General features: G+C 40.5%; 1 protein-coding gene across 1 annotated transcript in view; it reads right to left on the bottom strand.

Moving 5' to 3' along the window:
- LOC126175467 (DNA mismatch repair protein Msh3-like) overlaps positions 1-26,678 on the bottom strand; it is a 415,279-nt gene that overhangs the window by 105,561 nt on the left and 283,040 nt on the right. Inside the window, exon 15 of the mRNA XM_049922278.1 lies at positions 7,773-7,924. Within this exon, the coding sequence (XP_049778235.1) occupies positions 7,773-7,924 (152 nt within the window). The remainder of the gene's footprint in view (positions 1-7,772; positions 7,925-26,678) is intronic.

The following is a 26,678-nucleotide window of genomic DNA, read 5'->3' on the forward strand; positions in this document are numbered from 1 at the left end:
CACAAAATCCTGCACTGGCAACACTTTCACAATTATGGATGTTTAAAGAAACAGCATGGCTCAATATTTCTGCAGGGAACTTCCAATCACTTGTTGAGTCCACGCCATGTGAAGTTGCTGCACTATGCCAGGCTAAAGGAGGTCCAATATGATAGAAGATATTTGTCACCTCAGAGTAGCCAATTCCCTAGGTTCCAGACTTAAACTATGTCTGAGCTTAGCAACATTGTTTGCAGATAGTATTTTCTTGTACTTGTATATTTTTCTTGGTTTGAATTTGGTACTACATTTCAGAGTGTATCTTCCCAATAGATTCACCAGGATATTTGGCAAGATGGGCACAGAAGTTTCAGTAAACAATATCCTAGTAATACACAAAAATGGACACAAACATGTAAACTGTATTTTGCAAAATCCATTGGAGGAATTTTACCACACTGATTATATCCTAGTAATCACTGCAGAAATAACATTGTACCTGAACAAGATCCATCATTCCTGAAGGCCATGGTACAGAACCAAAAATGGCATAAAGACAATTTATTACAGAGATGTGGTGGTTTCTACTACTCTTGCCTGAGAGGTATCACAATTTCAACATAGTTAGCACTTGGCATTATATTGTAAAGGGCTATCAGAGAGAACCATTAAGTCAGAGCACACCGCCTTAAAAGTTATATCCGATGTTACGGAATCCCTGGAACATATTAATTTTACAGCCATGAGCATCAAAATTAACTCATTAAAATACACTCATATGCAAGTCTCTAAGCAAAAACATACTAGATTCAAAATACTGCCTCTGCTTTAGATATTTCACTTAACAAAGTTAAAATAATATTACACATTCACAAGCTGCATTTTACTGCATCCACATGGTCATTAGCAATATAAATACACTGGCAGAAGAAAACTGCAAGACCAAAGAATAATTAACGTAGAGTAATGAAATTTCAGGAATACAAATGTCTAGATAACATACTTAAGTGATTACCATTGCAAGATCACAGGTTAATGTAGGTGTGAGATTCACATTTGCAATGTGAAATGTTACCTTAGGAACCAGTGTAACCGCTAGAATGTTCAATGCAAGTATGCAAATATGCATGCATTGTGTTGTGCAAGTGCTGGATGTCAGTTTTTGGGATAGAGTCCCATGCCTTTTGCATATGGTCTGTCAATACAGGGATGGTTAATGCTGTCTGTGGATGATGCTGGAGTTGTCATCCAGTGACATTGTATATGTGCTTTATTGGAGCCAGATCTGGTGATGGAACTGGCCAAGGCAACATGTCAACATGTGTAGGTTCTTCATATGGCCTACACATATAAATAAATATTTGTAATGATTCTTATTCATGCCATCCCCATACAACAAAGATATTGTAGGGAGGTATGATTATATCTGAGTAAGTTGGCAGAAAACTGAAAGCTATACTATCAATTTTCTTATGCACCTCAATTGTATTTTGATCAATCTCTGTGGGTGTTGGTCTTTTCAGCTGGTATGACAAAGATGTATATACTTGCACTCTCCCAATATTAAGGTAACTACAAGTTATAATATGTGGAAGTCATGTTTTCATTCTCCTACTGAGCTATGTCCTAATCTCCACATCCTGATGTGATGAGAACTTGCATTTTTAAATGGACATTTTTGGAGAAGAAGTCAACACGAAGAGAGAATAGCCGATGCACCCACATTGTCATTGTTGTACACTGTAAATATCAAGCCTACACCAAAACTCAAAAAAATTAATTTCCAGCCAGTGTTCCAGAACTGCCACAATGTTTCTTAACTTGCATGCATCCATAACTGTGTGCATTTATGGACTTACAATTTCTGGTGCGGCTAAACATGCATTACTACAACTACATCAGCTCTGAACAATTCACATTATTCCCATCCCGAACCATTACAGACACGCTGTAGAGCATTTTGGCAGCGGTACATGGGCGAGCACTATTCTGTTGGGAAACTCCCCAGGAATACTGTTCATGAACAACAGCACAACAAGTCAGATCACCAAACTGATGTAAAAATGTGCAGTCAGGGTGCATGGGATGATGACAAGAGTACTCCTGCTGTCATATGACATTGCACCCCAGACCACAACTCCAGCTCCAGGTCCAGTGTGTCTAGCACATAGACAGGTTGGTTGCAAGCCCTCAAGTGGCCTCCTCCCAACCAACGCACAACCATCACTGGCACCAAGGCAGAACCAGTTTTCATCAGGAAGCATAACAGATCTCTGCCCTGCCCTCCAGTAAGCTCTTGCTTGATGCCACTGAAGTCACAAATGACAGTAGTTTGGGATCAGTGGAAAGCACACTACAGGGTGTCTGGCTCAGTGCTGTCCTTGAAGTAACCAACTGTAACAGTTTGTCAGGTCAATTTGGTGCCAACTGTTGCTCAAATTGTTGCTGAAGATGCAGTAGAACGTGCAAGAGCCACATGTTGAACACAGTGGTCTTCCCTCTGAGTTGTGCCACGTGGCAATTCTAAGCCCGGTCTTCTTGCAACTGTACGTTCTAAAGCACAGCGCTGCCAGCACTGGCTTCTTGTATCCCTATGACACAACCTCTTTCAAACTTAGAGGGTCATCGATAATGGCGTCTTTGACAACTTAAATGCATTTTTGACTAACATCAACTCACCACATCAGTCTCAAAGATAACTGATGCTCACAACCACTACAACATGTAATTAAAGCAAACCTGGTTTGAATCCTCGTAGTGGTATTATTAGTGCTACTCTTCTGTGGCTAACAAGAAATTTTAATAGACATCATCTTTCAGCTGTAGAAACACACGAACCAACTTTCATTTATGTCACACAACTCCTTCTTGGTGTTGCAGTTTTTTTTCCATCAGTGTACTGATATTCAGAAATGGAAATTGTGCAGTCCTACAGCATTGACTGCACACCAACCAGCACAGTACCACAAAATGGCATCAAGAAAGTGATGACCAACCTGCCAATGGAAAGAGCGGGCAGTGCCACACCTCCAGGAACACAGAGTTCAGTGCTCCCTGTCAACACTGATTTAACCAGCTGCCCGTCAATGGTCAACCCAGTTCGGTCACAGACTCTGAGAGTATCAGTACTGAGTAATATCAAGATGACACTTAGTCTGTGTTCTGGGAGTAGCAATAGTGAAAATTACTTGCATGTACGCCAGAGGAAGCAAGTTAAGTTTCGGTTCTCTTCTTTTTAGAAATATATAAAGTGTTAAATTAATCAGCATGTGATATATAAAGATCATTTTGGATTCCTGTCACCAGCCATTGCAAGTAATCTCCTTGTTTGTTAGTGTCAGTGCTGACTCCAACTGTAGCCAACACAACAGAAATGACAAAGGTGAAGTGCATAGCGTAGGTGTGCTTATTTGGTCTTGAGAGAAGCAAACTCTGCTATGAGCAGATCAAACAGATCAGTCTACACCTGAAATTGTCCACTATTTAAAGTTTACATTGGCACAAACTAAATTTGTTAAAGATATCTGAATTCTAACAGGCTTCTCGTATTTTGCGCCTTGTGCAGCTACACAGGGTACTTGCTGAAGACACTGACTGTGTCATCCACACACCAATCTTCTCTCTCCACTCTCCACCAGTCAAGAGTTCCTACGCCATTTGCAAGTGTCACTCCTATTTGTTACTTCAAACCAGCTGTTGTGACACATTTCATCATTACATATATTACAACTGATTCATTTTTTAGTATTACAAATACCCCTGCTAATTTTTAAACTTCAACATGAACTTCTCACAGAATTTCTTTTGACTTTATTTCTCAATTAGAACTATTATTTTGTACCACTGAATTTTCTCCCATTCCTATAAAACTTCAATGGACAATTGTATGCCTCTTGGCTGATGGTCATTTTCCTGTATTTCTTGGAGCTTACGCTTTCTGGAAATCAGAAGCCTATCTAATGATGATATTTCTAGAACATTCTACATGTCCTGCCCAATACCCTACAGTTATGTTCCGACTTCATGTCTCCCCCTACCTCACAATTGGCCCCCTTGAGGAATCCCCAACATGACTATGAATGCTGTTACCTGCTAAGAGGGAGAACAAAATCAATCCCCACACACCTTTTTATGTCATGGTGTCTGTTGTATTGCCTTTGACTAATGTACAGACTACATTGTTTCATTTATCACCTAAATAATTACACATTTTTAACCTCAGAGATCATTGCTTTTCATTTAGGTGTATTGAAAAACTTATATACTAATTTTAAATTATGGTTAATAATTATATCGTTCTGTGGGATACATAACACAGCATGAGCCCTATGTTTCATGTTAGTTCTACCCATAAAAACAATCAAGTTGCATCATTTAAAATAGTTAGTGATTTATTTCTCATTTTCATATAACACAGTGAGTTCCAAAAATTGGGGAAAGATCACAAAATATAATTTAAAAAGTGTCATATGTGTCACACGTTATTAAACTTACCTTAAGTTTAGCACACATGACAATGTGCTATTAAACTTATGGATACAAACACACAAAGATTCATTTTGAAACTTGGATCATACTCGAAATGTACAAAATGAACATGTCAGTTTGGTATAGCTCAAGTATAATCAATATAGACAGAGATTGATCTGATGTTAATCCTTTCCACTCCAACAGTGAATGGTGCTTGACACAACAAATTTTGTCTTCCATTCTAGTGTCAAGCTTCATTCCACATTTTTTGCAGCTCTCAGATGCTCCATTCTTGAATCTGACTCTACTAGGTACCAATTCTGGATAGTACTACCATCTGGGTAAACCTGGTTAACTTGGCATCAAACTGTAGCAGCAGTGTTGGGGAAAATGTTGTAATTATTACATTCAAATTAGTAGGTGCGAGGTGACTAGTTCATGCAAGCTCCTCTCTGAGGAAGAGATTGTACAGCTTTTAGACTAATCTCTAAGTGAAAATGAAGGGACTATAATTTTGATGATGCACTGATTCATTTGTAAACTTACAAGTAAAATGATGAGGAAAACAGTGAAAATGTTCACGTTTTTTTATTCAGCACAAGATTCATGGCGAATACAGAGTGACAATGACTCTTTTTCTTTTGATGTTTCAAAGTGTTGTTTTATCACCTAAACTAGTAATGTTCCATCACCATCAGTTGGTTTATTTCAGTTAATTTTTACAGACAACTTATTCCAACAGACAGCACACAAATCAAAAAAGTCTGCTACAGTAAAAATGTGGAAAATGACACCATTTCCACAACTTTCCGCATGGTGGGACTGGAGATATAGTACCATAGAAGAAATGAAATGCTCCCATGGTGTGCTATTGGATGCGGCAACACAAAAGTGTAAAAATGTGTAAGAGAATGCTTACAATCATTTATTTTTGTTTCAGATTGCTTTAGTTGCAAATGACTTATGGAAATGTTTTAGGACACTTCATGTTTCTAGTCCGGAAAGTGCAACACATGTCAAAACTCGGGGTCAGTCACATCTGAGTAAAGTGAAAATTGTGCTGGATTACTTGTCTGACAAGTTTTTCAAAATTTATAGACCATATAAGCATTTAGTTGCTGATGAATGTATAGTGTTGTTCAAGGTCCAGGTGTTTTTCAAAATGAATAATTCTCAAAAACCATAAAACAGGGGACAGAGAATTTATGTAATTTCAGATTCATCAAGTGGTTATATCTGTAGTTTAACATCCTATTTTGGTTCTATAACTACAGAATTATTGATTTATCCAGACTTGAATTTTTCTCAGGGAATAGTTCTTCAATTGCTGGCTAATATCAGAGATATTACAGGGCAATCAGGATATCATTTGTACACTGACCATTTGTACACGGCTGCAATCAAGAAAGAAGTTCTGCATCTAAAGAAGTATGAAATAAAATCCCTCTGCAATAACAAAATTATGGTTGTAGGATGGCAGGAGAAATGAACTGTTCTGATGCTTTCTACAAAAGCAAATAACTCTGCCACTTGTAGAAAGGAGAACCAGAAAGGAAAGGGAATAAATAATGAAACCACGTGTGATTACTGGTTATGATTTGAAGACTGGTGGAGTTGATTGATCTGAGCATTTTATTTCCAGTTACAGTTCAGTAATGAAGAGTCGCAAGTGGTGGTGAAAACTGTGCTTCTGGTTCTTGGAGGTAGGTCTTGTACATAGCTATTTACTATACGGGAACCACTGTGAGAAACTTACAACTTGATGACATCATCTCACAAAGCACTCTGTAAAAGTGTTATTAGAGACTTGGTGAAGAAAGAAGATAAGTACGAAAATGAAAGGTACATTCAACTTCTGATGATGAGGAACACTGAAATGGAAAGTTGCACATTATCAACAAGTTTCCTGGGAATAAGCATAAGGATTGTGCCATGTTTTTATTAAAAAAAAAAAAAAAAAAAAAAAAATGGAATGTGACAGGTGTGGATCTATGTATTAGTGTTGGTCAGTGGCCTCTTTGTTTCCACAAAGAGACTCTGCAATTCTCTGAGGTGTGCTTGCTGCCCAGGCAGCAGTGATTTAAATAAGAGTGCACAGAGATATCCTTTGTCTGCATTATGGAGTGCAAAGAGTTAATAAAGGTTCCATGAGTCCCATATGAAATAAATGCAATTCTTCTTGTGATTTTCTTTTTTGTCAGGCATCAGTCTGTGGACCATTTCAAATAGAAGACCACTTACAGATAGTACCAGAGACGTGTGTGTGTGTGTGTGTGTGTGTGTGTGTGTGTGTGTGTGTGTGTGTTTTGCTGTGTGTTAGTTGCATTATAATTATAAGCTGTTGAAGACATTTATCTATGAGATGAGCCCCATATTGTTAAGTGGTGCAATTTTGTAAGATGAAATCATCACTTGCTGCACCAGGCAAGGCTGTATATAAGAACCACAGTTTCACATAAACAGCTAGAGAAGTATGTGTGAAGACCTAAAGATGTTATACATGGCACTGCCTTATTTGATGGCATATTTTCCATGAATGTTTGATGGATGGTACTGAATTCTGGCTTTCCATAACATTAAAAATTGTTTTCTGTCATTTTGTTAATTGAACCAGATCTTATGTATCAAAAGAATATTTCTCATGAGTAGCTGTAATTGAATTATCTAGGTGGCAAGTCTGATATTAAAAAACAGTTCCAGAGTCAACGAACAACATAAGGACAGAATGAGATTTTCACTCTGCAGCGGAGTGTGCGCTGATATGAAACTTCCTGGCAGATTAAAACTGTGTGCCCGACCGAGACTCGAACTCGGGACCTTTGCCTTTCGCGGGCAAGTGCTCTACCAACTGAGCTACCGAAGCACGACTCACGCCCGGTACTCACAGCTTTACTTCTGCCAGTACCTCATCTCCTACCTTGCAAACTTTACAGAAGCTCTCCTGCAAAGGTCCCGAGTTCGAGTCTCGGTCGGGCACACAGTTTTAATCTGCCAGGAAGTTTCAACATAAGGACAAATCATCTGGTCTTGTCTCTGATTGACCAACGGTCTCTCTTTGCATCTCATCTGGTAACTGATTTATCAGTTACATTTGACCTAGCTGATTAATCCAAGTTCTCTTCTCTTACACATACCATCAGTTCCTGTCCTACTCTCCAACTCTCAAATATACAGTTGTTTGCTATGCAAAGATAAATCAAGTTGACTGCTTTGTTTTTCCCCAATTAAAAAAAACAGTGGATATTGTCAGTTTTAAAACTATTCATGATATGGAATTCTATAAAGGCACCTAGTACAATAATAAACAGATAATTTATGCTTACCACACATAAACGGCATCAAGAATGCTGATAGTGGCATACTCAGCTGGTATAAATGAGCCGGTGTGTGCCATAATGACTAACAGTGCAACCTGGCGAACATAACAAGATTTGCCTCCCATGTTAGGTCCTGACAGCACCATAGGCTCAGAGCTCTGTAATCATAAACAATGAGTTGTTTTCCATCCCTTCAGATTAATGAAATTTAACACTTCACAGAAATGAAAATATAAGCTTGTGTTTATTAGTTTTAAAAGAACAGAAAAAGGACAAAAATGTCTAACTGGTTAAGTAATTTGACTATGAAACCTTTCGCAATGTAGTCCTTGCATAAAAAGTTCTCGGTTTACTTGCCGCATCAAATTTGGATAAAATCCCGAGCTTTCGATAACTACCTCCATCATGACAGAGGTAGTCATCGAAAGCTCAGGATTTTATCCAAATTTGGCATGGCAAGTAAACCGAGAACTTTTTATGGTTAAGTAATTGTTTCTTTCATGATTATAATAGTTATATTGCAAAAACAATTTAAGAACAGAAAAACTGCCTGTGAATGAGGCAGCATCAGATTGAGAGAGATTCACAAAAGATAAAAGGGCTGAAAATGCATTTGAATGTGGTATTTTTACACATGTAACAAAGAGGGGAAAGATTATAAAGAGAATGGGATTATTTAAAGTATGCTGTATGAAACTCACTTAAATTATTGACAGCATGTAAACGCAGCATGGGTGGGAAAGATGTTTTTTAAAAAACTATTATTATCTGGCATTAATTCATTAAACCACACCACCACCAATTTGGTACCAGTATACAAACATATATACACAAATATCACAAAAGAATGAATCTGCACAATGATTTAAGATTATTTAACAGAACTCAAGAGCACGTAACTCAAGAGCTAAAAAATCTTAACATGACACCAACTGTATCACGAAGAGAGTAAAAATAGGAAACAACAGAGTTTGAAGACATACACCAAGAGATTAGAGTGGTAATGTAATCTCTGATAGTATACCAAATTTTATTAAAAAAATGTTAATGCTCCACATGCCCTATTCTCACAAGATATCCTGTGAGCTATGGGTGAAGGGCACCAGGCACATTCCACATTCCTGAATTTCCAAAAATCAATTGGCATGGTGGCCCACTGCAGACTATTAACAATGGCACAAGTACACAGAATAGCTTTCGAGATATGTGAATGGCTGAAAGACTTCTTAAGTAAAAGAACCCAGTATGTTGTCCTTGATCATGAATGTTCATAAAAGACACAGATATCGTCAGAAGTGCCTCAGGGAATTGTGATACAACGGCTATTATTTTAAAAATACATAACTGATCTGGTGGACAGGATGAGCAGCAACTTGTGGCTGTTTGCTGGTGATGCTTTGGTGTATGAGAAGGTGTCATCATTGAGTTAACTGTAGGAGGATACAAGATGACTGAGACAAAATTTCTAGTTCGTGTGATGAATGGTATCTAAGAAAAATGTACATTAATGCAGATCAGTAGGGAACACAAACCCATAATGGTTGAATACAGCATTAGTAGTGTGCTGCTTGACACAGTCACACTAATCAAATATCTAGGTGTGACATTGCAAAGTGATATGTAATGGAATGAGCATGTAAGAACTGTAGCAGGGAAGGTGAATGGTTGAATTTGGTTTATTTGAAGAATTTTAGGAAAGTGTGGTTCATCTGTATAGAAGATGACATATAGGAAGCTAGTGCGACCCATTCTTGAGATTGATTGAGAGTTTGGGGTTTGCACCGGTAGGATTAAAGAATATCAAAGCAATACAGAGGCGGACTGCTAGATTTATTACCAGTAGGTCTGAACAACACACAAGTATTATGGAGATGGTTCAGGAACTCAAATGGGAATTCCTGAAGGGAAGGCACTATTCTTTTTGGGGAACACTATTGAGAAAATTTAGAGAACTAGCATTTGAAACTGACTGCATAACAATTCTACTGGCATCAATTTAAGTTTTGTGTAAGGCTCACAAAGATACAATCAGAGAAATTGAGGCTCATAAGGAGGCATGTAGACAGTCATGTGTGTGGAACAGGTAAGGAAAGAACTTGTGGTGGTACAGGGCTGCACCCTATGGTGGCTTATGGAATATTTATGTAGAAATAGAAGACTAGGCTTCAAATAATTAGATATCTTCATGAAATAGTTTAGAAATCAAACAGTGGTAGAGTGATGTCCATTACTGGGTCAAAGGTATTAGCCTCCTCCAAAAACAGGTCCACTTTGTTACTATAACAAAAAGAACATCAAGGACTGATAGATGTATGAGGGGAACTTAAAAAGTAGAGACTTTTGCAATTCCTCAACAAAGGGCTTGGTAACACTGCTAATATTCAGGACTGAAGTAATGTCATTTGTGACAATTCTATACAACTAGCCATTCTTATACCTGTGTTAATCATTGTATTGTAGCAAACTGTGAAACACGGCAGCTCCATTGTCGATCTGCCCCAAAGAGGAAATGACGACACTGATTCACTTTTTGTTTCCATAAGGTCTTAAACCTGCAGAAATTATTCGTTGAATGCAAGTGCAGTATGGTGACAGCTGTTTATCATGACGTAAGATCTACAAATGGATACAGTGCTTCAAACAGGGAAGAACTTAACTATGTGACAAGGAAAGATTCGATAGGCCATCAATGTCAACAACTGAAGACAATTCTGAAGTCATTGAGGGTATGGTGATGGAAAACAGACAAATCACCGTGGATGAAATCACATATCAGTCATTGTTCAGAGTATTTCATCTTACATGACAGACTACATTTTAAGAAAGTGTGCAATGTGGGTGCTGAAAAAAATCAACTGCACAACATGAGGTGCAAAGGAAGGGCAACTCTTGTAAACAACTGGTCTATTATCATCATGAAGGAGATGGATTTTTACAGCAAATCATTACTGTAGACAAAACATGGGTGCATACTCTCAAATCAGAAAGTATGGCTGAGAGCATGATGTGGAAACTCCATCATCACCAGAAGTTAAGAAATTTAAACATCAACCATCAGCTGGTGAGATTACACAAACACTATTTTGGGACAGGGAAGTTGTGGCAGCCATTCATTTCACTCCTAGAGGTGAAACTGTGAACAGTGAGGAATACTGTGATGTGTTGTGAAATAAACTGAAACCTGCAATCAGATACAAACATCACAGAAAGAAAAGCTGTCATCCAGCAGCAAGGTAATGTTTGGTCACATTCTGCGAAATAGACAGACAATAAATGAGTTGGGGTTCAAATTGCTGGAACACCCACCATACAGTCTAGACCTGGCACCAAGTGAGTTCCGTATGTTTGGACCTTTGAAGGAAGCACTAAGGGGAAGAAGATTTGCAACCAATACAGAAGTCATGAATGTGGTGCAAGATTGGTTACAGCCACAACCAAAAAACCTTTTTTCCAACGGAATAAAAAACTTGTGAAATGTTCGCCAAAGTGCGTTTTAGCACAGGGAGTTTATGTAGAAAAATAATGTATGTTTCAGTGTTCTATCATTAGAATAAATATTCGTTTTCTTGAAAGTCTCTTTATTTTTTTGAATTCCCCTCACAGAGTCACATAGCTCTCCTTTTGTTTTGTACCATCTCCTGTACCATTTTCTGTAACATTTCCCAAATTTGGAATTTCTTTTTAATGTTCCATTTTGGGTTCCCAGTGCTTTGTAACACACATTTTGAGTATAATACCATAGATATATTCCAGAATCAAAAATTATGCTCAGATCTGAGAGCTTCTCATACTACTACCAGTTGCACAGTAAAAATAAAACAATGTGAGGGCAGCTGAAATTGTCTGAAAACACTTCTGCCTGGGGGAAAATGCACTGCACTCTGCTGAAGTGTTCTGATGTCAAGAGACTTAATAAAACATTTGAATGAAAAGTAGTCAATAGAGATTAAGCACTGAATCTTGAGTTAACTGTGTTGAAACCATTTTAATTAACACTGAAATGGTGATCACTGAGATTTTCAAACTGAATGGTAGACCAGATGAGATTATGTGACTATCTCAATGAATCCAATGGTCTATGGCACTCACTGGGTCCAGCGATGTTCCTACCAGAGGACAAGGATTCCACATTTCCAATGTGGAGCTTCTGAATTGTAGATTGTCTCTCATTTTTTGTGAAAGGCTGATTAATCGCCTATTAGTCTGCTGGATTTTTTTGAAAAATATTTTTGTCCAGTAAGTGTTGATGTTGAACACTCAATTAAGTTCCAGCAGTTTCTACTAGTAAGACAGTCATCAGAGTCAATTGCAATGCATGAAAGCACAGCCACAAACATCAGAATTATAATGAGTCAGCTTTCTGAAGTGTACGTTTGGTGGCATTGTGATATATGACATGTCGTATGACTGAGTGAACAAGGTACTCAGAATCCAAAGAATGTAAAGGTCCACACTTGATGAAGTTCCAGCAACAGAACTCATAGTGTTACAGCTGTTTCAATTTTTTATTGATAATATGAGATGTACGATCAGACTACATAATGCATGACAAATATCATTCCAAAAATTTCACATTGATCACAATGAGAAAAGAAAGGCCTCCCAATAAAATGCTTGGTTTGGATAGTTTATCCTGATATGGCTGAAGTGAAGTATGTGACCTGCAATCCCTATTTCTTGAAAATAAACTTTATTGCAAATTGTTGATTGCTGTTTATTACTTCAAGATAAAAAAAAGGTAATGTGGCACAACAGCCTGGTTTTCTACTGGATGCCACTTCGGTGACCTGCATGTCCTTAAAACAAACGGCACCTGGTTTTCCTTGGAAGGTCGCCCATCCAAGTCCTAACTGGGCCCAATGGCACTAACTTCAGTGCTTTGGCGGCAACCAGTGTTACTAACATGGCAAGGCTGTTGCCTGTTTCAAGATTATTGGTTTCAGGCTCTGTTGCCTGTCTTTAGATCATATCTATAGCTACACAGTGTAATGGAAATAGTCAACGGCTCATATTTTGTTATGTACTGGATTGCATGATAATGTCATAAATTTTCTGTATCATATAGGTAAGTTCAAATTTTACCCTCGCATTTTGTATAGGGTGGCAAAAGCTATTCTAGGTGCGGTGGGCAAAATCTCAGACTGAATGGATCTCATTTTAGGGCATGATTTTAGGAAGTCATGGCCTTGCCAAAGTAGCTGATTAATACATTCCAGACCAGTGTAATACTGGGTGACCAGTAGTGTGCTCCGAAGTTGTTTTTTGGAGGGATCAGCAGTACCAGGATTGGATGTGATGGCCCCAGAAATCTGCTTTTGACCTAGGCTGGTTGGGTAATTACATCCAATGAAACCTGAGGTGAGAACAGTGGTGTATTGCTGTAAAGAGTCTGCATCCAAACAAATATGTTTGCCTCAAATGCTAAGGCTGTATGGGAGGGAATTGTTTGACATGGAAAGGATGGCAACTGTCAAAATTTAAGTCCTGCTGTTTGTTAGTAGGTCTAATGTGGGCAGCAGTGTGTAGCTGGACTTTGGTGAGGACAAGACCAACACCAAGGAAAGTGGAACGAGACTGCGGAGATTAGGAGGATGGGCAAAAGCTATTTTAGGTGTGGCGGCCCAAATCTCAGACAGAATGGATCTCATTTCAGGGCATGATTTTAGCAAGTCATGGCCTTGTTTAAGTAAATCTTAATTGGGAGAAGGTATTCAGAGATTCCAGGAATTTTAACACATAAGCTTCACCTTGAGTCCTTATGGTAGAGATTTCATCAATGCATCTGAACTAAACCAGGGGCTGAAAACTTATAGATCCCTTGAAAGCCCACTCCATACAACCCATGCAAAGGCTGGCATAGGAAGGATCCATCCTGGTTCCCATGGCCGTATCCTGATCTGTTTGTGTTTCTGCCTCTCAAAGATGAAGTAGTTGTTCGTAAATATAAAGTTGATTAAGGTGAATAAGAAAGATGACATAGATTTGGAATCAAATGACTGCTGACTGAGGAAATACTCAGCAGCAGATGGATCATGTACATGCGGGATGTTGGTATAGAGAAGTGGCATCACTGGTGACAAGCAAGGTGAGTAGTGGTAGTGGGACAGGCACAGATTTTAGATGATCTACGAAATGGTTGATGTCTTTGATACAGGAAGGAAGTCTTTGTACCACGGGTTGCAGGTGCTGATCAATATATGATCAATATAAGATATATGTTTGGTGGGTGGTTGGAAGCCAGCAACTATAGAATGGCCAGGATGATTGAGTTTGTGGATCTTAGGAAGAAGGTAACAGATGGAGGTGCATGGTCTGGGTGGGGTGAGAAGTTCTATGGGTTGAAGTGTTAGTCCTTGCGAGGGGCCTGAGGTTTTATGAAGGGACTGCAGGTCAGTTTGAATCAGAGGAATGGGATCTTGATGGCAGATGCTGTATGTGGAGGTGTCAGACAGCAGGCATACACCTTCACTAACATACTCCTTTTGGTTAAGTACCACAGTGAGAGATCCTTTGTCTGCTGGAAGGATAATGATGGAGTCATCAGCTTTTAGGGAATGTAGAGCTTGGAGTTCTGCAGAGGTCATGTTAGGGGCATGTTGTAGGGCCATGAGGAAGGGTTGTGAAGCAATGCTGGATGTGAGGACTTCTTGGAATGCTTGTTAGTCATGATTTTGAGGTAGTGCTTGGTGGGTCAAGTTGGAAACATGGTCGGAACTGTTAAAGGCAGAGTTCAATATCAAGTTTGCTGTTGGAAAGATTTTGGGACTGGGTAGCAAAGTGAAATTACCAGTAGACATTACAAGTGAAGGAAAGTAGGTCTTTCACCAAAGAAGACTGATCAAAGTGCTGAAAGTGAGACCCTTTGATAATACATATAATTCAGGAGGGAAGAGTGCTTTAGATGAGAGGTTGAGGACACTATACTGTTGTGACTGGTTTTTGTGATTATGAGTTATTCTTGGTCTGAGAGGCCGTGGTGAAGGCTGTGGGATGTTAACAAGGTTGGCCAAGACCACCATATGTATATCTGCCTTAGTTGATCAGCACCTGCAACCCATAGTACAAGACTTACCTCCTATATGAAAGATACCAACCATTTCCTAGATCATCTGAAATCTGTGCCTGTCCCACTCTCACCACACACCTTTTTTGTCACCTTTGATGCCACCTGTCTCTACAAAGACATCCCCTCTGTACATGGACTGTCTGCTGCTGAGCATTTCCTCAGACAGCACCCACCTCATTCCGAACTTATGACATTCTTAATCACCTTAATCAACTTTATACTTACCAACAACTATTTCACCTTTGAGATGTATAAATACAAACAGCCAGGGGTACGGCCATGGGGACCAGTGTGGCTCCTTCCTATCCCAACCTTTTCATGGGTCACTTGGACGGGGCTTTCCTGATATCCATAAGACTTCTGCCTCTGGTTTCGTTTAGATACATTGATGATATCTTCACCATATGGACTCATGGTGAGGCTGACCTGTTAAATTTCCTGGACTCTCTGAATACATCTACATCTACATCTACATTTATACTCCGCAAGCCACCCAACGGTGTGTGGCGGAGGGCACTTTACGTGCCACTGTCATTACCTCCATTTCCTGTTCCAGTCGCATATGGTTCGCGGGAAAAACGACTGTCTGAAAGCCTCCGTGCGCGCTCTAATCTCTCTAATTTTACATTCGTGATCTCCTCGGGAGGTATAAGTAGGGGGAAGCAATATATTCGATACCTCATCCAGAAATGCACCCTCTCGAAACCTGGCGAGCAAGCTACACCGCGATGCAGATAACTTCTCCCAATTAAATTTCATATGGTCCTATTTTGAATACTGTGCCTCTTTCCTCATGAAAGGCCGCCTACACACTGCTGTCCACATTAAACCTGCTAACAAATGACAGTACTTACATTTTGACCACCGTTCTCACCTCAGCCTTCACTGGATGTAATTACCGAACCAGCCTACGTCAAAAGCAGATTTTCGGGGCCATCACATCCAATCCTGGTACTGCTGCTCTCTCCAAAAAAACAACTTTGGAACCCACCACTTGTCACTCAGTATTATCCTGGTCTGGAATGTATTAATCAGCTACTTCAAGAAGGAAATGACTTCCTAAAATCATGTCTTGAAATGAGATCCATTCTGTCTGAGATTTTTCTGACCGCACCCAGAATAGTGTTTAGTTTAAAAATAATAATCAGTGTGGAAAATTCTAAGTCCTTGGGTGTGCGTATGAATGAAAACTGAAAACAGAAAAACCATACAGCAAATCTGACAAAACAATTAATTTTAGCTGCTTTTGTCATGGGAATAACTGCCACCTGTGGAATTAAAGAACTCAGTCAGTTTACATATTTTGCAGATTACCATTCACTGATGCCTTATGGGATAATATTCTGAGGTAACTCTTCATCTGAGCAAAAAAGCATTCATTGCACAAAAGAAAGTAATTAGAGTTATGTATAGGGTTCACTCATATATACTTCACAGATATCTCTTTAAACAGCTGGGAATATTGATAGTAGCCCAAAACAGCATGTTTATTCACTTATGATATTTGGTATCAACTGTCTATCCATATCCAAGAGTAAGAGAGATATTCAAAAGAACATCACTAGAAGGAAACATTATCCTTTAATAAATCTAGCTTTGGCATCAAAATGGGTGAAACATGCAGCTATAAAGCCCTTTGACATCTATCCATGAAAGAAAAGTCTGACCGGTAGCAGGAGTACTTTCAAATGCAAATTAAAGATGTTTCTTCTGAACAACTCCTCCTATACCATATTTTCCACTGACATGTTTCACATCATAGCATTTAATTTGAATACAAGGTATGTCCACGTTCCATCTGGTTATATAAAACAAATGTGTACAGATACAGAAAAAATACTTATTGTACAAAAATCTACAACAGTTAAACTACTTTTCTACATAGCTTCCGAAATTTTGTAAGCACTTGTCATAGCGTGGCACACGTTTTTGTATGCCTTCTTCATAGAAGGTTGCCTCCTATGTATTCAACCATGTGGTAACATGTTCTTTCAGCTCGTCATCATTGTTGAAGTGTTGACCACCAAGGACAGATTTTAGGTGTAAGAAGAGATGAAAGTCACCAGGAGCAAAGTCTGGGCTGTACAGAGGATGATCAAATGCGTCACAGTGAAATTCCCGTAAGAGTTATTTGGTCACATTCACCATGTGAGGTTCGCTCATTATCGTGGAAAAAAACAACACGTTTTGACAGTAATCCTCAGCACTTGTTCTGTATTGTGCGGTGCAATTTCTTAATGGTCTCGCAGTAACCATGTGAATTGATTGTTTGGCCTCGTGGTAAGAAATCAATCAGCAAAGTGCCTTTTCTGTCTCAAAAAATAATGCACATGACGTTTCGAGGTGTCAAGATTTGCTTAGGCTTAACCTTGATTGGGGATGAAGTGTGCCCCCATTCCAATGATTGCCGTTTCGTTTCAGGGGTGTCATACGATACCCAAGTTTCATCCCCTGTGACTATCTGAGAAAGAAAACCAGCACCTTCTTCATTGTAACGTGTCAAAAACTGAAGTGCACTACTCATCTGTTGTTTTTTGTGTTGTTCAGTAAGAATTTTGGGTATCCAATGTGAGCAAAGTTTTCAAAATTTCAGTTTTTCAGTAACAATTTCATGAATTAGTGATCGTGAGATTTGCGGAACTTTCATGGCAAGGACACTAAGTGTAAACTTATGGTTGTGCTTAATCTTCTCTTCAACTGTGTGAACCAGTTCATCAGTAACCACAGACAGGTGTCCAATTCATTCTTCTTCATGCACTTGATCACGTTCCTCACTGAACAGTCTGACCCGTCTTCTAACCATTGAATCACTCATAGCATTTTGTCCGTAAACCTTGCAGATTTGCTGACGAATTTCCTTTGGTTTAACTTTCTTTGCATTTAGAAAACAAATCACAGATCTGATTTCACATGTGGTGGCATTTTCAATTGCGGCTGACATTATAAAGAAGCACTATAAAGCACACATTGGCAGCAACGATCTGAAAGTGGTGTACATGTCTTCTCCTTGAGTCAGAGTAGCTGCCGCACAAGCTCATAACTGCAATCGTAGCGCTGCCACTGATAGAAATAGAAACAGAACCTACTTTGTGGATGACCCGCATACTATGTACCCACAATGGCTTATTGTTTATGGGATACAAACAAAGCTTTTTTTTTATTTTTATTTTTTTATTTATTTTAGATTATGCGACTCTCTATCCAGTCTCAATAATGATAGCTGTAGCGAACAGAAAACTGTCAGTATAAGTTCCAAAGAAATGTCCTCTACAAGTGATTAACTGCCACATCATTCACAACAAAGTGCCAGAGTCTGAAGTGCTCCTAAAAAGCAGTGGAGGCCACACAATACAAAAAGCTGATGAAAGACAAAAATTGATAGCAGTGAGATTTTTGAGGAAAATTTAGGTATATTTTACAAGAATAATTAACAATAAATGGAATGGAGTATTTGTTACGGCAGACAAGAAACTGCATCCACCGAAATAGGAACTGAAACTGCAAGCAAGATCATCTGGATCAAATTCAGTAACAAGGGCAGACATAAACTCATAATTGGATACTTTTACCAAACATCAGACTCATCTCAGAATGTAAAAAAACATTTTAGAGAAAATTGGTTTGCTTGTAAATAAGTTTCCCCATCATACTGTTGTGGGGAATGGGGTACCGACAGTGTGATAGCAGAATAGTCACACAACATAGAGATAAAATTTCCATACTATTTAATAGTAATCACATATACATAACACTTGTAAGACAAAGATGTTATGTTGCCACAGAGCCAAGGCCTTCCCCCCTTCACAGTGTGGAGTGGCTTTTGTGGGACGTCATTTGTCTGAAGTGATGTGGGTGTCATAGTCAGTAAAGAGTGCTGTCAGTGGTGCAACTAACGGTTTGCTGCCAGCAGTATTAGCAGATAAGGAAGCCGTTTTGGTGGCATCTTTAATTGTTGCTAGCTCAGCAGTGGCATTTGAAGAGGGACAGATGAAGGTAGCATTGCCTCGATTTATTGTGTCCACTGGGGCCGGTGGTGATGTAAGCTGGGGCAATGACTGTGAGTGAACTGTCTGCTGAAAAACAGGAGGTGAGCCCTGCCGTGTCAACTTCTGATGGGACAGGAGTCATGTGCATGGAAATGTGTGTGACAGTATTTGCACCCGGCTGCCTGACCATGTAGACACCATTAATCATGAGGTCAGTATCGTGTAACGTGATGGATATGATTTCAGGCAGAAAATTGTGGAGATTCACATGCACTTGGAAATTGACTAATGGGTGCACAGGAGGTGGTGGGGTGGGGAGAGTCTGTTGTGGCAGGTCTGCTACAGTCTATGACAGTTTAAGATGGTTCATCAATACTGTTGTTTGTTTTCCAGTAATTATAATATCAAAAGTGTTTGTATTGCCTTTCAACACTCAGTACGGTCCTGCAAATGGTGGTTGTAGGGAGTATTTCACAGTGTCCACACACAGTATGACATGAAAACATGTGGTCGGGTCTTTATAAATAAAAATTTCTTTTTGTCATGTAATGGGAGGATGGAGAGGCAGGGGGGGTTGGCACACGGATGTATTGTATATGTGTGCGCACACACACACAACTGCTAAGTCCCCATTTAATGGACAATGAATTCAGTAGCTAGAGCGAGGGGCTCACCTTACAATATTTTGGCAAGCGGCATGTCAATGTCATCTTTATGTACTGTGTGAATGCCCAGGAGAACCCATGTCAGGGTCTCCACTTACAATTCTGAGAGGCACATGAGAGCAGTTTTCATCATACGATGTCACCGTTCCATGAGGCCATTGGTAGGCAGTTGTCATAAGTCACTGAACAGCTGGGATTCAAACTGCCACGTCTGGTCCAAAGTTAAGGAGGCTGAGCAGCTGAATCTGGCAATCCAACTTCTGAGGAAAGTTTTTGCCACTGTCTCTGCCAGTATGTAGGAAATGGGCATGGCCTTCACTCATCACGTCATGCAATCTGTCATTGATAGAATGTAATGGTGCCCAGGCAATTCGGGGAGTGGCCCTAAGCTGTCAGTGTGAATGTGCTACAACTGCCCCTTTGGAATCAGGAATTCACTAAAGGGAGGCTGTGCATGGTGGCCAGATTTCGCCTGCTGGCATGACATGCAAGTCCTGGTCCACGTGGCACACCTTTGATGATATTAGGCCAGAAAAACTGTTCTGTGATGAGGTGTACAGTAGGGCACAAGTCCAGATACAAAAGGTTGTGGAGAAGGTTAAAAATTGTCCTGTGATATGGCTCTGGGACAACTGGTCATACCCATCCATTCAAAACAGCACACCAAAATGTTAGGTCACACTGGGTAGCATGCACTGTTGCAATTGGACTCCACTGTCTGGTTTGTCAAAGAAGTTGTGGGGATCAGGACCTGTAGCTTTTGCTTTTGCGATTCTACCAAAGTCCAACTGGGCAGAGGTAGCTGCAATATGGGATAGACAGTCTGCCACAATATTATTGGCACCTTTAATGTATTGCACGTCAGTAGTGAACTTTGGTACAAAATCTAGAGTGAACTTTGGTACAAAATCTAGGTGGAGTAAACTATCCGGTGCAGAATCTGCCAACGGGTTATAGAATGCATGTGCCAATGGGTGATGGTCTATCTATATGGTAAGAGGTCTCCCCTCTACATCATCTTGAAAGTGACAAACTGATTTATATATGGCTTGTAGTTTACAGTCAAATTTGGACCATTTTTTCTCAGTGTTGTTAAGTTTGCATGAGAAAAACCTGAGTGGCTGAGTGATTCCAACAATCTCTTGCTGTGAAGCAGCCACAGTCATGTGACTGCTAGCATCAGGCACACTAATTAGCTGTGCATCAGGTGAATGGCGGGCAAGGGTCATGGCGTGTACCAGGTGTTCTCTTGTCTTGTCAAAAGCAACCTGCATCTGTAGTGTTCAATCAAGGCATCGTTTGCCAGATGTATTCTTGCTGTACAATGCTTGGCTGGGTGGTAGCAAAGTCTCAGCGGTGGGTGGCAACTGGTGCCTGTATAAATTTATGAGCCCCAAAAACCTACGCAGCTCTCGGTAGTTGTTGGGAGGAGGGAGGAGGCATATCTGGTCAATTTTCTCAGGAGCAGGATGCAACCCAGGTGCTCTGACGTGGTGTCCGACAAAGGTTGCATGGGGTTGTAGATGTTGACACTTGTCATCATTTATCACAACCAGGAGAGGCCAGCTAATCAAGGACAATAAGCAGGTGGTCATCATGGTCTTGCTCATTTTAAGAAAAAATTATGTCATCATCTAGGTAGGCATGGCAAAAAGGCAAATTGAACAGTACTCTATCAATAAATCTTTGTCATGTCTGTGCCACGTTTTTTTAGTCTGTATGGCATGTAGAGGAACTCAATGAGATCAAATGGCATTATTATCACAGTTTCTGGTGCATCTTCATCCGTCATTGGAATCTGCAGGTATCCCGTTTTGCGACCAACGATGCTGAAAATTTTTTCCCTGGCCAAGAAGTGAGAAAAATTGTGCAAGTTCAGAATGGGGTAGCTGTCGATGACTGTGCAGGTGTTGAGGTAGCAGTAGTTGCCACATAGGCACTAAGTACCACTTTTTTAGGAACTAGTTAAATTGGGGAGGTCAAAGTACTTTCTGATAGCGTGTCCAAGCCAGATCATAACAGTTTGTCCACCACAGCTTTAAGTTTGTGGAGAGCTTGACGACAGAGGTGTTGGCGGTCAGGGGGAGCTCTTGTGGTTGTAATGTGGTGGACTGTACCATCCAGCATGGCACAGATTGTGTATGGTCTAATGGGGGAGCATGGAGTGAGTCCAGGAAGCGGGGCATGACATGATTCACCATTGCTGTTAACGTCACATGGCATTCTCTCAGCTGCACATTCTAGTGGGGATTGTGATGCTTCATTAACTTGAGAAGTGCCCATAGAGGCGGCGACACTGTAGTGATTAGTGTCGAGATGATGAAGGTCATCGAGATGCTGTTGAGCTGCATGAAGTGATGTGGTAGCGATTGGTGTCGAGATGATTAAGGTCATCGAGAAACTGTTGAGCTGCATGAAGTGATGTGGTGGCATCCACAATTCATTTCCATAGTTGTTTGTTGGTAAGGCACATGACCTTATTGTAATGACATAATGAAGTATACTCAGCTGCCTTTAAGTGTAACTGGCTGAAAGGGGCTTTGCTTTCTAGCTTCAGGTCAAGTGGAGTGTCGAGTGGTGGCAGCATAACTGAGGGTATTGCAGTGCTGGCAAGTAGTGTATCACTGCTCACACCATGGATCGACTGCTGGCCATCCTGTCTTAGCAGGAGGGCAGAATTTAAATCTGCCAATAGTTGGTAGTGACAGAAGATGTCAGCTTCCAGGACTTGTTCAACTGTCTCTGCCACCAGGAATGTCCAAGGTATGTATGTATCTGTGCCAAGGACAAGCATAATGTGTGCAGTTCCAGCAAAAGAGATTACAGTGTCATTGGCCACATGAAGTTGCAGTGGGAATGGTGACACTATAGCAGGTGCAAGAGCAGGTGACAGAGTGTTCACATCGGCCCAGTATCGACGAGAAAAAATATGTGTGGGCGTTTGCTATTGATGAAGAGTCAGGGACCATCTGTCCACTGAAATGCTGCTTTGGTACTATTTTGTTGTAGTGTGCAGGGGTGTCTTGTTAATAAAGAGTGGCCTGACATGCCATTCTCAGGTCGAAATACTAGTTTGGGTAGGTGCAGGATTCTCTGCAACACTGTGCACCCTGTCCTAATCTGTTGGTAAGTGACTGTTGTCCGCTGGAGCTGTAAAAGGCACTCAAGGAGGTAGAGGCAGGGGGTTGCGTCTGACCATTGTTGGGTGGTCTGTAGCTGTGCAGAATGTCATTGCAGCTGGGCTGGAAACACACAAAAGCAGTTTTGGTGCAACTGTACTGGGGATTGAAAGCAGTGTAGTGCTGTTGGTTGTTGATCAGAATTCAGTGTTGTGATAGTACCTTCATTCTATCAGCAAGTCAAAGTTTAAACTCCAGCGGTACCTCCTTATGCACTACTATCACTGTTTGGATGTTCTCCGGTAATTTTAAGAGCCAAAGTGTCCATAGTACATGATTTTGTGGCAAGAGCGTTGGATCAATTAGAACTCGCAGGTGACGCCAGAGTGAAGACAGCATTCTGTTGGCCAAAGTAGTCTCATTGATGATGAGATGTAGCTGCTGCTCAGGCGTGCATGTTAAGTCATTATAGCAGTAGTGTCTTGGCAGTTTTGTATTTTTGAGAAGTCAGAACATCCAAAAGCAAGATTCTAATAAGGTCTGCATTGACTCTGAGATGGTTAAGAAGTGAGGCGAACTTCTCCCCAATGATGCCACTGGTTGACATCAAGCACTTGCTGAGGCAAACCATATCACGGTAGAATCCATGTGGAACAACAGTAGTTTCAGATAGTGGTGGATGGTATGATGGCTGTCAATGGTTTGATTGCAAGCACCACTATGAGGTGGGCGTGACACAGCACCATATACACAGGAGGCATGGGGAGTGTCAGTGCAGGAAATGGGCAGGAAAAGTAGCTCGATGAAGGGTGAGATGTCATGAGGAAGGTCAAGTCATGGCACGGGTGGAATTGGCATCACACAGCGATGTGTGTAGAGCTCGGGTGGATGTCTGAAGAACGGACGCGCATGTGAGTGAAGTTCGGGGAATGACACAACAGGTACGACTTTCCCAATGTCAGAGGTTTGAGATGGTGGAAAATGCATGTAAGAGTGTGCATGATGTTCTGGCACTGTGCAGAAGGAAGGTGCAGTCCATTTAGTATCCCATGGCACTGTCTGCGTCTCAAGGAGTTTGTCCAGACATGCATTTGTTCGTGGCATGGTTGATATAGGTGTGATGTCACTTGAACCGGGAGGCAGTCGTATCTGAACTTGCTGAGCGAGGTCATGAAAAACATGTACTCAGAGTCTACAGTTGGTTTTGGTGCTGGGTACAGGTGATCAAATGTGAAACAATGTGCTGGACTAAAGCAAGTCAGTTGTGATGGCTGGTGTGGCTGTGATATGGGTGATGTAATAGTCTGTGTAATGGAACTCGCATTTAGTCACAATGGTCACAATGCAAAATCGAAATGTGTAGATACTGATGTGTAATGTAAACCTTGACCCCTCAGTCTGTTGGAGATGGACGATGAAATGGAACGACAGAAAGGTACAGCGCAGGCCATTGTTGTCCAACCATAACAGTGCTGTGGGAGGTGACCGTACGATTCAGGTCGTTAATGACAGCATCATAACACTCAAAATCATTAGCACTGGAACATGTGATTTTTTGAGCTGTGCGAAAGTTAAAGGCACTTAGATTAACACTTCTTACAGAGGAGAGTGGCCATTGTTTATTCAGACTCTCTGCTGCACTTTTGTCTGAAATAGCAGGAATAAATTCATTCAGTGTGAACTCTGGATTATGGCACAGTTTGCTGCTTGGCATCAGCAGTGATGCGAGGTTGGTCTGAAGATGTGGCAGACAATGAAAGCATTGTCGCTCTGTTGTCCAGCACTGTAGTATCATCCAAGCCTTGGCTGATCTTTATCAATTCTACACATGGAATGTTCATGGAATTCAAGAGCACTTGGTGAGTGAGAGATGATGTCAACATTGTCAAAGAAACAGTGAGGCTGTACCCAGAATGAGATTTTCACTCTGCAGCGGAGTGTGCACTGATATGAAACTTCCTGGCAGATTAAAACTGTGTGCTGGACCGAGACTCGAACTCGTGACCTTTGCCTTTCGCGGGCAAGTGCTCTACCAACTGAGCTACCCAAGCACGACTCACGCCCCATCCTCACAACTTTACTTCTGTCAGTACCTCGGCTCCTACCTTCCAAACTTTACAGAAGCTCTCCTGCGAACCTTGCAGAACTAGCACTCCTGATAGAAAGGATATTGCGGAGATATGGCTTAGCCACAGCCCGGGGGATGTTTCCAGAATGAGATTTTCGCTCTGCAGTGGAGTGTGCGGTGATATGAAACTTTGCAGGAGAGCTTCTGTGAATTTTGGAAGGTAGGAGACGAAGTACTGGCAGAAGTAAAGTTGTGAGGATGGGGCATGAGTCATGCTTGGGTAGCTCAGTTGGTAGAGCACTTGCCCACAAAAGGCAAAGGTCCCGAGTTCGAGTCTAGGTCCGGCACACAGTCTTAATCTGCCAGGAGTGTTTTGAGGCTCCACCATTCATAAAGGCAGCATACCCAATGACATAAGTGGCACAACAGAGTTTTGACTTAACAGCAAAACCATGGCACAACATGGAAAATCGTGGTCACCACTGTGGGGATTCACCAGCAGTGTGATAGCAGAAAAGTGACACAGCATAGAGCAACAATTTCCACACTATTTATTAGTAAGCAAAAATACATATGTGTAAACTTTATGAGCATACAGAGCACACCAATTCTTACTGCAGAAATCCTCATTTACAGAGACAGAGATGTTACACAACCACACTTTCATCATAAAAAGAGACTTTAGCAATCCAACAATAAGTTGGGTGGTGAGTGAGACAAAATATTCTGTGAAACATAACTAAACTCTTTCTCCAAAAACTACCTAGAATGTACAGTTCAGAAACTAAGTCATAATGGAAAATGCTGGATCTAATGGTCTCAAACAGACCTGACCTCCTTGAGGTTGTCCACAAAGGAACTGGCACCAGTGATCATGACACAGTTGCAGCAACAATCATTACCAAAATACAAAGGGGAAGTTTTGGAGAGGAGCACAAAGAAGAACTGTGGCTCACATTTAGAAGAATAGTTGACCATGTACTTGATGGATATACACCTAGCAGAATGGTTTGTTGTGGGAGAAATCCACCATGGTATACAGTCACTGTAAAGAGACTTCTAAAGAAACACAGATTGCTAGGTAATAGTGCAGAACACAGCATAGAGCTACAGATAATGAGATGGTTAATGAAATGCATTTGGCTGGCCACAGGACAATGTGTGAAGCCATCAATGATTACCATAGTGAGAATACTGTCAAAAGTTCTCTCACTAAACACAAAGAAATTCTAGTTATATTTAAAAGCTGATGTCGAGACACTGATAGATATGGCAGCAACTGAAATTGAGGGTGGTATAGCAGAAATACAAATGCTGAACTCTATTTTCAAATGTTCTTTTACAAAGGAAAATCCAAGGGTGTCACCCCAATTTAATTCTTGCACCACTGCAAAGATAAGTGATATAGATATAACTGTCAGTGGTGTTGAAAAACAGTTGAACGTCACAAAAATTCAACTATGTACAAGAGCCCACACTAATTTCTATCAGCTTCTATAGTGAATCAGTCCCTCTTTTACCACAACTGACCACAGATCCTTCACACAAAAAATTCTGCCCACCTATGACATGGATAGCAGATGTGATCAACAAAACTACTGTCCAATGTCTCTGACATCAGATTTTCATAAAATCGCAGAACATGTTCTGGTTTCAAATATAATGATGTATCTCCGACACAATGAGTTCCTTCGTGCTAACCAGGATGGATTCTGAAAACACTTATCATGTGAAATGCACTCCAACTTCTCCCATTTGACATCCTGAAAGCCTTGGATCGAGACAGTCAGGAAGCTGCATTATCTCTTGATTTCCAAAAAGTATTTGATGAGGTTTTCTTGGTAGGGAAGAGACAGCGCGTTATCATGGATGGGGAGTCATTTGCAAATGTGGAAGTAATATCATGTATATCTCAGTGAAATGTGTTGGAACACTTGTTGCTCATGTTGCATATTAATGGCGAAGAAAATTTTTAATAGTAATAGTCTTTTTGCAAAAAAAAAAAAAA

The sequence above is a fragment of the Schistocerca cancellata genome, chromosome 3 (genome assembly GCF_023864275.1).
Source record: "Schistocerca cancellata isolate TAMUIC-IGC-003103 chromosome 3, iqSchCanc2.1, whole genome shotgun sequence".
Classification (NCBI taxonomy): Eukaryota; Metazoa; Arthropoda; class Insecta; order Orthoptera; family Acrididae; genus Schistocerca; species Schistocerca cancellata.